Source organism: Sodiomyces alkalinus, assembly GCF_003711515.1.
Source record: "Sodiomyces alkalinus F11 unplaced genomic scaffold SODALscaffold_5, whole genome shotgun sequence".
NCBI classification, from domain to species: domain Eukaryota; kingdom Fungi; phylum Ascomycota; class Sordariomycetes; order Glomerellales; family Plectosphaerellaceae; genus Sodiomyces; species Sodiomyces alkalinus.
Genome location: NW_021167083.1, coordinates 1347377 through 1361137, shown reverse-complemented (window position 1 = coordinate 1361137; position 13761 = coordinate 1347377). Strand labels below are relative to the sequence as shown.

The 13761-nt window shown below is 55.6% G+C and overlaps 2 protein-coding genes across 2 annotated transcripts; one reads left to right on the top strand and one right to left on the bottom strand.

Annotated features, from left to right (window-relative positions):
• Window positions 1-402: 402 nt before the first annotated feature.
• Window positions 403-8118, top strand: SODALDRAFT_378904 (chitin synthase; the record flags this gene model as incomplete). The annotated part of the gene is made up of 9 exons (XM_028615006.1): window positions 403-475; window positions 789-803; window positions 885-1275; window positions 1383-1539; window positions 1597-1633; window positions 1850-1925; window positions 2078-2410; window positions 2538-6230; window positions 6306-8118. 9 exons carry the CDS (start codon window positions 403-405, stop codon window positions 7792-7794), a joined length of 6264 nt encoding a protein of 2087 aa, XP_028466546.1. The 3' UTR covers window positions 7795-8118.
• Window positions 8119-8134: 16 nt separating this feature from the next.
• On the bottom strand, window positions 8135-11109 carry SODALDRAFT_169967 (hypothetical protein). The gene is made up of 3 exons (XM_028606995.1): window positions 10690-11109; window positions 10312-10608; window positions 8135-10164 (listed from the first exon to the last, which is right to left on the bottom strand). Exons 1-3 carry the CDS (start codon window positions 10715-10717, stop codon window positions 8480-8482), a joined length of 2010 nt encoding a protein of 669 aa, XP_028466545.1. The 5' UTR covers window positions 10718-11109; the 3' UTR covers window positions 8135-8479.
• Between the last annotated feature and the right edge of the window lie 2652 nt (window positions 11110-13761).

The window sequence follows — 13761 nt, the reverse complement described above, 5'->3', positions numbered from 1 at the left end:
CAAGCGGGAGGCGCTAAACGCTAAACGGGCGAAATAAACGGGCCCTCGATCTCTCTACGGTACCCATTACTTCAGTACGTTGTACTTGGCCCCATCGGTCGACAGTGACAATGGAACCCTTGCCCTTTACGAAGTATGGTCATGGATGATTGTACGAAGAAAACCTTTAGGGTATCGTATCGTCAAGTCAGATTCATGGCCGGTTTCTCGGGAGTTGTTTCGACTTTTTCCAGTGAGAGAGGGAGAGAGACGGCGGGCTCAAAAAAAGGAAGAAGAAAAAAAAGGTGGACTTGCTGCATGGCTGCACACCACCTCAACAGAGCGATACGAACTGCTGCGCCGATTCGATTCGATCTGCATGAGACCCTCTGCTTCATAAGGTAGCCAGCCAGACAGCCAGCAATGCCTCACAGTAGCGCCACGTCCCATCTTGCTTATTATGGATCACACGGTTCATACCCCATCAAGACAACAAGTGAACCCATCTGTCTCAGGGGAGGGGTCAACACCCCTTTTTATTTTTCCTTCTCGATCTTATTGTTAGGCGGGTATGGACTGGAGCACAGCGTACACGTACAGTCAGACTACTTTATGAACCGCAATCTTACGAAATAACAAAGAATGCGCGCCGAGTTTCTGCCGAGCCTCCATAAATAACAATACAAGAATGAAGCCCGGAAAAAAATTGAGTAAAGAAATCGAAGAGGAAAAGAAAAGAACCCCCCCCCCCCGGTTTGTACGGCCCTCGTATTCGTGGGTCATGCAAGCAGTCACTTTGCCCACTCCAGTATGGGAGGAGGAGGGTCAACGAAGCCCAAAGAAAGAAAATGGGACTGTCGAAAAGAAAAGACGCTGAGGCGACCCGAGCTGCTTGCATACCTGAGATGATTACAAGTGGGACGGAACGGTCTCGTCTCATTCGGCTGAATTCTGGATCATCGTGGAAGCCGGCGGACGCTACAGAGTACTCCATAGAGTTCCAGCCCAAGAAACGACTGTCGGACAGTCGAACCGTCGAACAGTCGAACTGGGCACCGGTGTCACTGGTCGTCACCCCAAGGTCCTTGTTCCTGTCCACCCAAGTCTCTCAGGTCCTCTCTCTATGAAGTACACACGAAAGTACGAACGTTTTATTTCGTCCACAAGGTACCTACTTCGAACGAAAGAACTTCGTGGGCTGTTGCGCGACCCCCTGGACGGGGCCCACCCATCAGCTTTCTCTCGCCTCGGGTACGAAGTAGTCTGTACCAATCGTCCTATCATGGCCGTCATCCTGTCATTTTAGGGTCCTTTCCTTTAGGTCCCTCAGGGGGGAGGGGGTCCTATTGGAAGGAGGGTATTATTGTCATCCGGGCCTAGTACCCCACCGTATGTATTCTCAGCGTTCGCCTGGACTTTGACCCCCCTGGCTGGCATGTCGTCTGGGGGGTTCTGTTCGGGTTCTGGTTTACGCCGTCGATCCCTCCTGCCCTGACCTTCTCTAAACCTTCACCTTTACGTGAATCCATCCTCCTCTCTTCGTTGCCCTCGCTTCAACTTGTTCATTGTCTAATCGTCTTTCGCTGAAAGTCGTCTTTTTTTTCGCTTCCTATCTAGCCTTCCTCATTCTCCGACTGCCTCATTCGTTTCGGCGGTTGCTTAATCCATCGTTTAATTCCTCCTTCTTCTTTTCCATCGTTCGTTCTCCCCAGAAATCCTGTTCAATCCAACTTTACTTCTCGAAAAGAAGAAGGACCTTTCGTTTGCCTAACACGGTCACCGGAAAAAAAAAACCCCGACCTTTACGAGTTGCAATCAACTGCCTGTTTTCATCATCCTTTCCGTTGATACTAGACACGTCCACATCCAGTCCACGTCAACGTCAACTCGACGTCCAACCTCGAACAACGCTCTCGCTCGAACTCTTCTTACCATACTCCATACTCGTACACACAACGCCGGTACTGACCGCACTGCTCACTGGCTCCGACCCCTCCCTGGATTCATCTGCCACTCCCGCATTAGTCTTTCTTTGACGGGCTATTCTCCTTCACGCCTCTGTTCCAGTATCGAAAACGAAAACGTGACTGTCCTCAAGGGGACATCACGGACGCCCAGCCCTCGATATGGCAAACTCACGCATGTCCATGTACTCGGTGGGCTCCGAGATGCCTGCAGGGTCGTCCAGAGGCATCGGCCAGCAACCCTCCCAGGTTTCAACCACCAGTCTCCTCAACTCGATCCACAACATCTATCTCTCCTCCCAGCCGTACCCCCTCGATGCTGGCACAAGTGTCGTCGTCAACACATGGCTCACGGCCGCTCAGCCTGGCCATGATGGCAGGGCCGGCGGGACCGTGGATTCTTCCTTGGGCGCCAAGGCATGGGAACATGCCCGTCGGCGTGCTGAGGACGGCTGCATCATATTAGGGTATGTTAATATGACGACCGGGATAAAAAAGAAAAGAAAAGAAAAAATGAAAAAGAAAAAGAAGAAAAAAACCCAATCCTTTCCTCATATGCCGTGTCATGTAAAATTCCTTTGCTGATTGGTCTAGTTCTCTCCATGCATCGACTCCCTCCGTACTCACTCCGTTCATCGCGTCCTTGCCCTTTTCTGCGCCCTCCTCTCTCTACAACGCGTTAAGTGCCATTCAGCCCTTCCTACGATGCTCCACGCCATATAACCCGTCCACTCCTCGACAGGTCGCCCTGGGCGTGACTTTCACACTTAATCTTGCCGGCAATCTCAAGACAGCCTCGGTTTCCCTGGCCCAGGGCGGCATCGACACTGCCAAGGGCCTGCTGAACATCCCACCGGAAGCTGGATATAGGGCCTTCGATGTATTCTATTATCTGTTGACCTCGGCTTCGACCCCCGCCGAAAGGGAATTCCTCGGCCTCAAGCCTGCTTCCAACTACACTCTCTTGGCACGGTCCGGCACGTACGACCCGCCCCCTTACCTCCCGACGGCCGACGACGCCGCTTCCGCCGAAGACTTCCGCACCGCTCTGAAGGAGATCGGTATCAAGGGCTCCGCCCATCGGAATCTCATCTCTACCCTGGCCGGCCTGCTCAACCTCGGCAACGGCCTGGATTACGGCGTCGACGAGGACGCATTGGACGAGATATGCGAGGACGTCGGCGGGCTGCTGGGCATGGAGCCCGAAGTCCTGATCAAACAGTGCACCACCGAAGACCGCACCACCCTCGTCGGTGGTCTGTACGAGTCCCTCGTGGACTGGGTCCTTTCCAAGGCGAATCAAGCCATCGAGGCCCAGATGCTTCGCATTCGGAACGGGGAGGAGACCATGGACGGCCGTCGTGGTGCGCAAACCCCCACCTCCGATGCCGAGAGCGAGGACACCGTCTGCCTGACCGTCCTGGAGGTGCCTGACCCGGCCCTCGGCAAGGCAGCGGCCATGCGCGGCGTGTTCGATGACACCGCTGGCATCAACGCCGAGATGATTGCGGATGGCATCGAGCTTCCCTCTCCCGGCACCTCCGTGGCCCGGGAGATGGAGAACGCCGTGGCCGAGGTCGCTCCCCATCTCGGCATTGCCAACTCTCCCGCCAGCCGGGAAAATCAATACCAGCTCGAGAAGAGGGAGACCATTCTCGAGAAAGTCGCCCACTCCTGCGAAGACGACGGCTTTGTCAAGCAGCTGCTCTTCCCCGTGCCAGGAGAGGGCATCAAGCTGGGCAGCCACGGCCGTATCGACCTGGCTAGCCTGCTCGTCTCCAGCCGCGTTTGGTACCATCTGTCGCTCCACCCCACCGACGACTCTCCGCAGAGTCTGGCGGCCCTGCCGTCCGTTACTTCGGCGTGGTCGGCCGGCACCGTCTCCCGTCAGCTTCGCGCATGGCGCCTTCCCGAATGGGCCAACAGGCGCAACAAGAATCTCGATTTCACCGCCGACTTCGACGTCGAGGAATTCGTCCAGCGTTATTCGATCCTCGGCTGCAAGGATGGCCGGGACGGTATCGAGAGCTGGATCCTGGAGCGTGGCTGGAGCAACGGCGAGGTCATCGTAGGCAGAGAGCGTGTGTGGATGCGCGAAGCCGCTTGGTGGGAGGCCGAGAGCATGCTCGACCTCAAGCCAAACGACGGCGGCTTCCCCGGCATGGGCATGGGTATGGAGTCCGGCTACTCCGCCGCCGGCAGCTCTTACTTCCCACCCCAAGGTATGGACGGCGGTCCCTTCAACGGTAGCAACGACCAGCTCGTCCATCACCAGCGCAACCTTAGCCAGGGGAACATGTCTCAGGCCACCTTCCACGTCAACCCCAACGCCAACGGCCTCTCGGCGCCGTCCATTGCGCCGACGGCCATGACCGGAATGCGCAACACCGTCCGCGGCGACTATGGACTCGGCAGAAAAGGGGACACCCGCAAGGACCAGGTGTACTACAATGAGGACGGTGAATTCGTCGGCCAGCTGGACCCCGAGTTGGCCCACAACAAATCCATCGAAGAGCACGAGATGACCCGTGCCCGAAGGATCTGGGTGGTGATCGTCTGGGCGCTCACTTTCTGGATCCCGTCCCCGCTCCTCCGGTACGTCGGACGTATGAAGCGGCCGGACGTGCGCATGGCCTGGCGCGAGAAGCTCGTTCTCTGCTTCTTCATCGTGCTCCTGAACGGTATCATCGTCTTCTGGATCATCGGACTCGGACGCGTTCTCTGCCCCAACTTTGACAAGGCCTACAGCCAGCGCGAGGTGGCCACCCACACCGGCACCAACGATTTCTGGGTCAGCATTCACGGCAAGGTGTACGACATCACCCGTTTCTACAGGCTCCAGCATTCCGATATCGACATTCCAACCACCACGGACAACATGATGCCGTTTGCCGGCATGAACCTAGACGACTACTTCGTCGCGCCCCTGCCGTTGACGTGTCCCGGCCTCGGCATCCCCGAGACCACCCGTCTGATGCAGAACAATACGCCCGAGTATCCCACCGGCGTCCATACCTCGGGCTTTTATCAGGCCAATCCCACGAGCCAGCTGTACCGGGACGACTGGTATACCCGTCGCTTCCGGCCCCGGATCAAGGAGTACTTCAAGGGCGACCTGGTCTGGTCGCGCAATGAGGTGCGGCGCGAAGGCCAGAATAACCGCATGTGGGTGCTCTACCACGGTTCCATCTACGACCTGACCGACTACTTTTACACTCTGAGGCTCCTGCGGAACGAGAGGTCGATGCAGTTCCTCGACACGAAGCTCACCTCCATCGTCCGGAACAACCCGGGATCCGACGTTACGCAGCTCTGGGACGATGTCATCGCGAGCAGTGCGCGCAACGCCACCGAGAACAGGTCGGTCCTGAACAGCCTCAACTGCATCCAGAACACGTTCTACAAGGGCGTCACCGACTTCCGGGATTCGCCCAGGTGCACGGTGAACAATTACATCCTGCTGGCCTTCGCCATCATCCTCGTCATCGTGATCCTGGCCAAGTTCCTGGCCGCGCTGCAGTTCGGCTCCAAGAGGCGACCCGCCCCCCAGGACAAGTTTGTCATCTGTCAAGTGCCCGCCTACACCGAAGGCGAGGACTCGCTGAGGAAAGCCCTCGACTCGCTCACGGCCCTCCAGTACGATAACAAGCGGAAACTCATCTGCGTGATCTGCGACGGTATCATCGTCGGCCAGGGCAACGATCGGCCCACCCCCAAGATCGTCCTGGACATCCTGGGCGTCGATCCCAAGGTCGACCCCCCCGCCCTGCCGTTCAAGTCGGTCGGCACGGGTAGCGAGCAGCTCAACTACGGCAAGGTCTATTCGGGCCTCTACGAGTTCGAGGGCAATATCGTGCCTTATGTCGTGGTGGTCAAGGTCGGCAAGGAGTCGGAACAGAGCAAGACGAAACCCGGCAACCGAGGAAAGCGGGACTCTCAGATTCTGCTCATGAGCTTCCTCAACCGCGTTCACCACCGAGCTCCTATGAACCCGCTGGAACTGGAAATGTTCCACCAGATTAATAACATTATCGGCGTGGATCCCGAGCTGTACGAGTACCTGCTCATGGTGGACGCCGACACGTGCGTTAGGGAAGATTCGCTGAACCGACTGGTCGCCGCTTGTGCCAACGACGGCAAGATCGCCGGTATCTGCGGCGAGACTGGCCTGCAAAACGACGAGAAGACGTGGTGGACTATGATCCAAGTCTACGAATACTTCATCTCCCACCATCTGGCCAAGGCGTTCGAGTCCCTGTTCGGCAGCGTTACCTGTCTTCCAGGATGGTGCGTTGCTTCCAAGTGGTATTCCCTGACCCCCTGAACGTGCCCTGACTGACTGGCTTGGCTGTTGCTCTCTAGTTTCACAATGTATCGCCTCCGATCTGCCGACAAGCAGAAGCCTCTCATCATCTCAGACGACGTGATCCGGGAGTATTCCGTCTGCGACGTCGACACGTTGCACAAGAAGAACCTCCTGTCTCTGGGTGAAGATCGTTATCTCACGACCCTGATGACCAAACACTTCCCCTACATGTCGTACAAGTTCATTCCGGATGCCTACTGCGAGACGGCGGCCCCCGAGTCATGGAGCGTCTTGTTGTCCCAGCGTCGCCGATGGATCAACTCGACCATTCACAACCTCTTCGAGCTGATGCAGCTGAAGCAGATGTGCGGTTTCTGCTGTTTCAGCATGCGCTTCGTCGTGTTCATCGACCTCTTCGGAACGATCATCCTCCCCGCTACCTGCGCCTATATCGGCTACCTGATCTACCTCGTCGCCAGTCGCACCGGCCAGTTCCCCATCATCTCGATTGCCATGTTGGCCGCCGTGTACGGTCTCCAGGCGCTCATCTTTATCCTGAAGCGCCAGTGGCAGCACATCGGATGGATGATCATCTACATCATTGCCTTCCCGATTTACTCGTTCGTACTGCCGGTCTACTCGTTCTGGAACCAAGACAACTTCTCCTGGGGCAACACGCGTATCGTCATTGGTGAAAAGGGTAGGAAGCAGGTTGTCGCCGTCGACGACGAGGGCTTCGATCCGCGCAGCATCCCCCTGCAGCGCTGGGACGACTACGCCCTGGCCAACCACCTTCCGGGCCGTCGGGGCGGCGGCTTCCCCGAAAAGTACGACGGCGGCTTCGACGACCAATACGAGATGGATGAGATCAAGTCGGTCTATTCTTCGGTCCGTCAGGGCTCCGTCGTCATGGGCCTGCATAACCGGCCTACCACGTACATGCCGCCCCATTCCCCGGCTCCCTTCCCCGGCGGCGGTAGCCCCGGCCACCTGACGCGGCAGTCGACCATGACCAACGCGGGCCCGTTCGCGGACCCCCAGCACCTCAACCTCTCCCGCCGCCAGTCCATGCTGTCCGTGGGCCTGAACCGCCCCGGCGACCTGCAGCGCACGCAGTCCCCCTTCGCCGACGTCCCGTCGCCCCAGCTCGGCGGCGCGTCCAGCTTCCACCGCGCCAGCATGGGCAACCTCCGCGGCCAAGCCAGTAGTAATCCGTCGTCGTCCTTCCTGGGTGGCGCGAGCCGCTCTTCCACGGCGCTGGGTCTCGGCTACGCCGCCGGCGGCAGCGGCAACGCTAGCCGGGCGTCCGTGCTGGGCGCCGAGGCGTCGAGCGGCTCGTTCGATTTCCAGCGGGGTGCGGGCGCCGGGCCGGACGACGGGGTCATCGCGGAGGCGATCCAGAGCGTCCTGCGGGAGGTGGACCTGGATACCGTGACCAAGAAGCAGGTGCGGGCGCTCGTTGAGCAGAGGTTGCAGACGGAGCTGGTGGGCGAGAGGCGGACGTTTATGGACCGCCAGATTGACAATGAGCTGGCCAACATGTAGAATGAGATTTGGCAACAAAAGTCGATACAACAGAGGACATCTGTTTTTCTTGTTTTTTATTTTATTTTATTTTATTTTTTGGGGGGGGGTGTTTTGGTTTATTTACTTTCCCTTGGCATGAGGAATATACACATACATAATTTCCGGTTGATTATGTTCTTTCCCATCATATTCCATCTCATGAACAAGGATTTGTGCGCGAAAGATGAGGGATAGTTTGACTTGTCCAGAATAGGGGTTTCGTTCTCTCTCACCACTAACCCGCCGTCGTCACACCGGAAGGCTTCGGGGATATCTAGCAGCGTCGTGATATCTATATTATATAGACAGACGATCATTTACCTTGTGTTCACTTTGATGATCATGACCAGGATCGCTTCATGCGACGTATATGATAAACCCGTAATATGCCACCGAAGAAATAGCTCTGTATACTTTGCCGCCATCCGGACAAATCCCACAACTTCAGATTCTTCAACGGCATGTCTTGGTAGGGAGGCCCTCGCGAATCCCGTCAAGGTCTCTAACTTCCCTCGACTATCCAAAAGAAATGCTCCTCGTTGTTCCATGCATTCATTCGTGTATATGCGTAGCGATTCAGGACATAAGGGGGAAAGGTGGTATTACAAGGTCCTCTCACGCGGCCCCAAGCCGGTAGAAGCCATGAGAAGACCCGAATTTGTTTTTAGCGCCACTGATAATGGCGTGCGTTGGGAAACGACTGATCAGCTGGACAAAGTTGCGTCGGCGCCGACGGATCTCCTCCGGCAGCCATGGGTTCGCTTTGGTGCGGCGACGCTGTGGGCTTGTCGTGGCAAGGTCCCGCTCCCGTTGCCGTTTGCTGACCATGTACTACTACTGACAGATCCGGGGACTCCGTGGGAAGATGCCGGGGTTGATGATAGTGGCCTTGGAAATGCGACGGCGCCGCCACCGGCAGCCGCTGACGTCCCCAACCCGAATCGCTACCCAGACGACAAGAGTGCGAATGCGCATCATAATCCTCCCGGGTAGACGTTGCGGCAGAAATCGGAGGCGAAGCATGCCCAAAAGTGTAATTGCAGCTCCCGCCGTCTTGCATGAGCTCGCCGACGCCCAAACGCTGGCACTGATGTTGTTGGTTCTGCTGCTGCTGCTGCTGCTGCTGCTGTTGACTTTGGGCAAAGCCGAGCGAAGCTGACACGGCGGCTGGTAGTGCTATGGATGGTGATCTTGGTGCGGATTGGGATGGACTTTCGTCCACGCCGGGCCACCTCGGGGTCTGATTCTCGGTCCCTGGGTATGGCATGCACAAGCCCCCAGGGGGCTGGGCCTCACCCTGAGGTAGTCCGCTACTATACGCTGATAGGTTTCCATTGATACCAACCAGAGCCCATGCAAAGACCGCAACATCGCGTATGGACCGCATCAACTGGTCTAAAGGTGGTCCTCTCGCACTCTTGACCTGGTCCGGTAGCGGCATATGCGGTGGCATCGTCGGCGGAGGAGGAGGAGGAGGAGGATGAGCGTGAGCGTGAAGAGGGGGAGGCGGGTGATAGGAAATCCCATTTGGGTGATCGTACGGCTGGACTGGGCGCTGGCCCCAGGGCGCAGCGAAGAGGCCATTCTCATAGCCCGAAGTTGGGATGAGGCGAGGTTGGGATGTCGGGATAGGCGGTCGAGCTTTGCGAAGAACGACGACCAGTCCATCTGAAGTGCACGATACGACGGCTTCCAGCTCGAAAGTTGGGATTGGTTCGGATCTTCTCCTTCTCCTGTCGCCGCCGTTACGCGAGCTGGATGGGGAAGCCCTGCGACCAGCACCTGATCCCGTTGGACCGAGCGCCAAGGAATTCTGCGTTTGGATATCCGGCTCCTCCATTTTGATTGAGGAGTCGCAAGACTCAGCATCAACATCCATGAAATCGGCCGAGTCGCTCAGGCTCCCATGATGTTTCTGGTTCCTCGCAAGGCCGTCATCGCCTTCGTCTTCCTCCTCGTCGTCGTCTTCCTCGTCGTCGTCTTCCTCGTCGTCGTCATCTGCCTCAAAATCCTCTTCCCGGCGGGGATCCCTGTACCAAAAACGGAGATAGGCAATCGAGTCGTTCGCTTTGGCGCTCTCCAAGCATCGTATGGCGTCCGGGAGACAGTTTTCCTGTATACACTCGTAGAAGCTCTTGTTCTTGATCTGGTCGGGACGGACGCCGAGAATGCTGGACACGGCATTGGTGGCGAACATGACAGTCAAGGTGCGAGTAAATCTGTTCAGAATGAGGGCTGCGCGGGGCTCTCGCTCCATTGGAGGCATCCTGAACTTGGGCGACAGGTGTTCCAGCATTTGGTAGCGGGGATCGCGGGGCGAGCTCGAGAATAGCCGACGGATCTGAGGGGCTTCGATGGCACGTCCTGAACAAAGACACGGGGAACTACGTCAGCAAAGAAAGGCAAAACAGAAGTGGGAGGAATGAAGAGGGAAGATCATGATATCCACGGGGTAATAAGGGAGGAGGAGAAGAAAAAAGAAAAAAAAAACCCTACGCTGGCTTCGCTCCCCTTGGCGGTAGATGCTTGTGCAGGCAACCAGGACATCATGGACAACGGTGAAGCAGCATTCGCAGCTTATCCACCGGCCATCACGCGACCGGATACGGGCATAGTGGAGGACAGCAGCCTTGTCGAGCAAGACGCCGCGATTATGGACGGATCGAGCAAATGGAATCTCGTCGGGATGAAAGAAATCAAAGCATGACTTGTTCTGCACTTCGCGGGGTTGGTAGCCGAGGATCTCGTAAATGGATTCGGAGGCGAAGAGGATGTTGGCTTCAGCAGAGAGGTCTGGGAATCAAATCAAAGCTGCATGTTAGCCAGAGAGTCACACAGCAAAGATAAAGGTTCGCCTGAGGCTAGTTAGCTTACTGTGTATTGTCATGAATGTTTGGTCCATGGTAAAGAGAGGAGGCCTATTGTCGGGATGGCGAAATACGGGAGAGACACTCAGCTCTGCGGTGAGAGGGGTGCTGTGATATGCAGAAGGACAATGTTCGTTTAGGGTTGGCAAGCGCTTTGTTGCTTTTTTTTTTCTTCTTTTCTTTTCTTCTTTTCCTTCCTGTCGTCGTTGGACGTCAATCTGCCCAAGGCATTTCGAGGCACCCAGGCCTTGGAGACTTGCACCAAGGGAAGTGCACCGGCTCAAGATTGTAAAAGACGTTGACGTGTAAGACGGTTATATCCGCTGCTTGAAGGACAGAATATGACGAGGCCGGGAGGAGCGGGTGTATGTTTATCGGTTTAGATCCCGAATGGTGTCGTGGATACGATAATGCGGAAGGCGTTTGTCGTGGAACCCGGCCGATAGTTGATTGCTCGCGATTACGGCATGTGCAGGGAGAAAAGCCCGTCCTAGGCAAATGGTATTACTAGGCACGAAACGAGACGGCGGATTGTTTAATTCGTGGCACGAGTTCCCGGGGAACTAGGCGAAGGTCGTGTGGTCGCGGCAGGCTGCAGCAGAAGCCGAGGTTTCACCCAAGGCCCGCGGAAGACGGCAACAGGGGAGAGGACGCTGGACGGACGTGGGACGCAAATCATGGACAGCTCCCGCCGCGGGACGTTTGTGCCGGGTCTAGCGGGCGGTGGTTTGAACGTCGTGGAGGCTGGAAGGAAAACCGGAGAAACGCGAGACGAGATATTAGGAGAATGAATGATGGATGTTTCAATTAACTCATCGGTCATCGGTTGGCTGGAAGCTGGTTAAGGTCGGCATCCAATGCGGACGGAGGGTGCGATATCGCGTCGAGATGCTCAGAAGCGATAAGGCGGAGTTTGAAGATGAGAAGGTGGAAGTGGACGTGGAAGTTGAGATTGAAGTCAAAGTTGAAGCATAGGTTGAGATTGAGGCTGAGAACCAGCCGGCGAGTTGAGGTCCCGACCCTGACCCGACAGAGGAGGAGGAGGAGGAGGAGGAGGAGGAGGAGCAGGAATGTTAGATGAATATATGCAATGTCGTCCCGCAGATAATGATTATAGGAAGGGGAAGGCGCTGAACAACGGAACAATGGGCAATGGGCAATGGGCAATGGGAATGAACGAATGGCAGGGTTCAACCAGGTACGCAGTTCATGACGAATCCCAGTCGTGCGCCGGGCAGGGACTCCTGATTGGTCTTCGGAGCATCCTCCAGACTGATCGACGTGTGGCAGGGATGCGGGCCCATTGGACGTTGGACCGGATGGACAACTGCCACATTTATCCGTGCCGGGTGGTGGGCGGTGGGCGAGTAGAAGTACAGTACAAACAACGCACAGTAAGTACTACTACAGGTTCTGTTACCGCGTAGACTTGCAAATAGCCAAGTCTCTTGTTGCTTTCTTAGATTACGTGTACTTCCCCAATGGGTGTGGCCGTCAGGCGAGGCGGGAAGGCATTTTACGCGAGCCTACCTCACTTCGTGCAAAGGAGTATTTACTCCGTGCAAAGAAGCAAAAAGCATACAAATGAAGTAACTCTGTACAGGCAGGGGGCATTTGGCCCCTGCGATGACGGGGATGTCGAGGACCCGAGGACCGCATCCTTTATTCCCTACAACCTTGCTAGAAATGTTCGAGGAGTAGAATTTGTTCCCTACGTGACTTGTCATATAATTACCAAGATATCCTCTCATCTTTCCTCGTCTCCTTTTCAACACTGGTCGTATACCTAAGGTAGTTATCGTACTCGTAACGACATATTCTCACTGAAGAAGAGGAGGCCGGTGCTGACTGGCACGGACACTTATTAGCGATAATTAGTGGCTATAGGGTGTTCTGTGTCATATGCCAGAGTGGGGGGATAACTGTTCCTTACCCGTCATTTAACGCTAAACCGACAACGAGTCACTACCTAATAGTGGAACGTCCGAGCAGGGACCACAGCGTATTCGCACCTTAAGAGGATGGCAACGTTCGCTTTACCGTGTTCCGTGTTCCGTGCTCAGCGTCCGTGTTTATCGTCGTCGAACCATCGGGCATTCGGCACTTGACGTCACCCCCAAGTATTACTTGACTGTACTCTGTAAGTGTAAGGTAACTAACAGCTATCAGCGGTACTCTTATAAAAACCTAAACCTGGTCCCTTTACCTAGGTAAGGTAGGTAATTATCTTATTAAGGTACGAAATAAACTGCCTTCTGCCAAATTTCAACTCATCTTCGGTCCGTCCAACCGTGGCCGCAACTTTGTCTGTCCAATCTCTCATCTCATCCTGCATCCAATCTCCCAATCTCCTAATCTCCGATGGATTGATTTGAATACCTACGTTGTACTTTGCGGGAATCTCTGAGCACTCACTTTGTCTCCCGCTTCGGCAGGTGGCCACCAAATATGGGCCCGTTGTTTGACAGCCTGCCCATGCTTTATCAACAGATTACCCCGTCCTCTACTCCTCTAGGTAAAGTACCTACCGATACTGTCCTGTTTGTCAGATAGTTGTAAGCCCTAAACCTCCCTAGCACCTGCGTGATGTGGGAGACGATCCTCCTCGGTTTGTGATATCGTCCCTCCCCCCTTTTCAACCCTGTCTACCTGAGGTAAAGAGCGTCCATATGAGCTTTGGTTCTGTACCTACCGTTCCAGCATTCGCTGGACCTACAACGTACCTCGTAGTGTTATCCCGCATCCACTCCATCCACACTACTGCAAGGGACGTGCCGGCCCAGACGTGATGGCAGTTGTCTTGTTGTCTTGGGACAGCACTAGTCGCAGTCGTCTCCATCTCGAAAACAGGCTTTTTTTTTCTCCTTCTCCCTGATCACTGCCCACTGCATTGAGTCTAACCAAATCGACGCTCGCTTCGGCTACCTGATGTTGGAGAATTATCCCGGCGCCTCGCTCGCCGCCTATAAGCCCCTTTTGTTCGCTGTTCTTGGCCACTCGCACCCTCTAAATAATACATTCTAATAATAAGGGGAAAACAGAGGGGAAAAGAAAGAAACCCTTCCATGGCGTGCAGGTG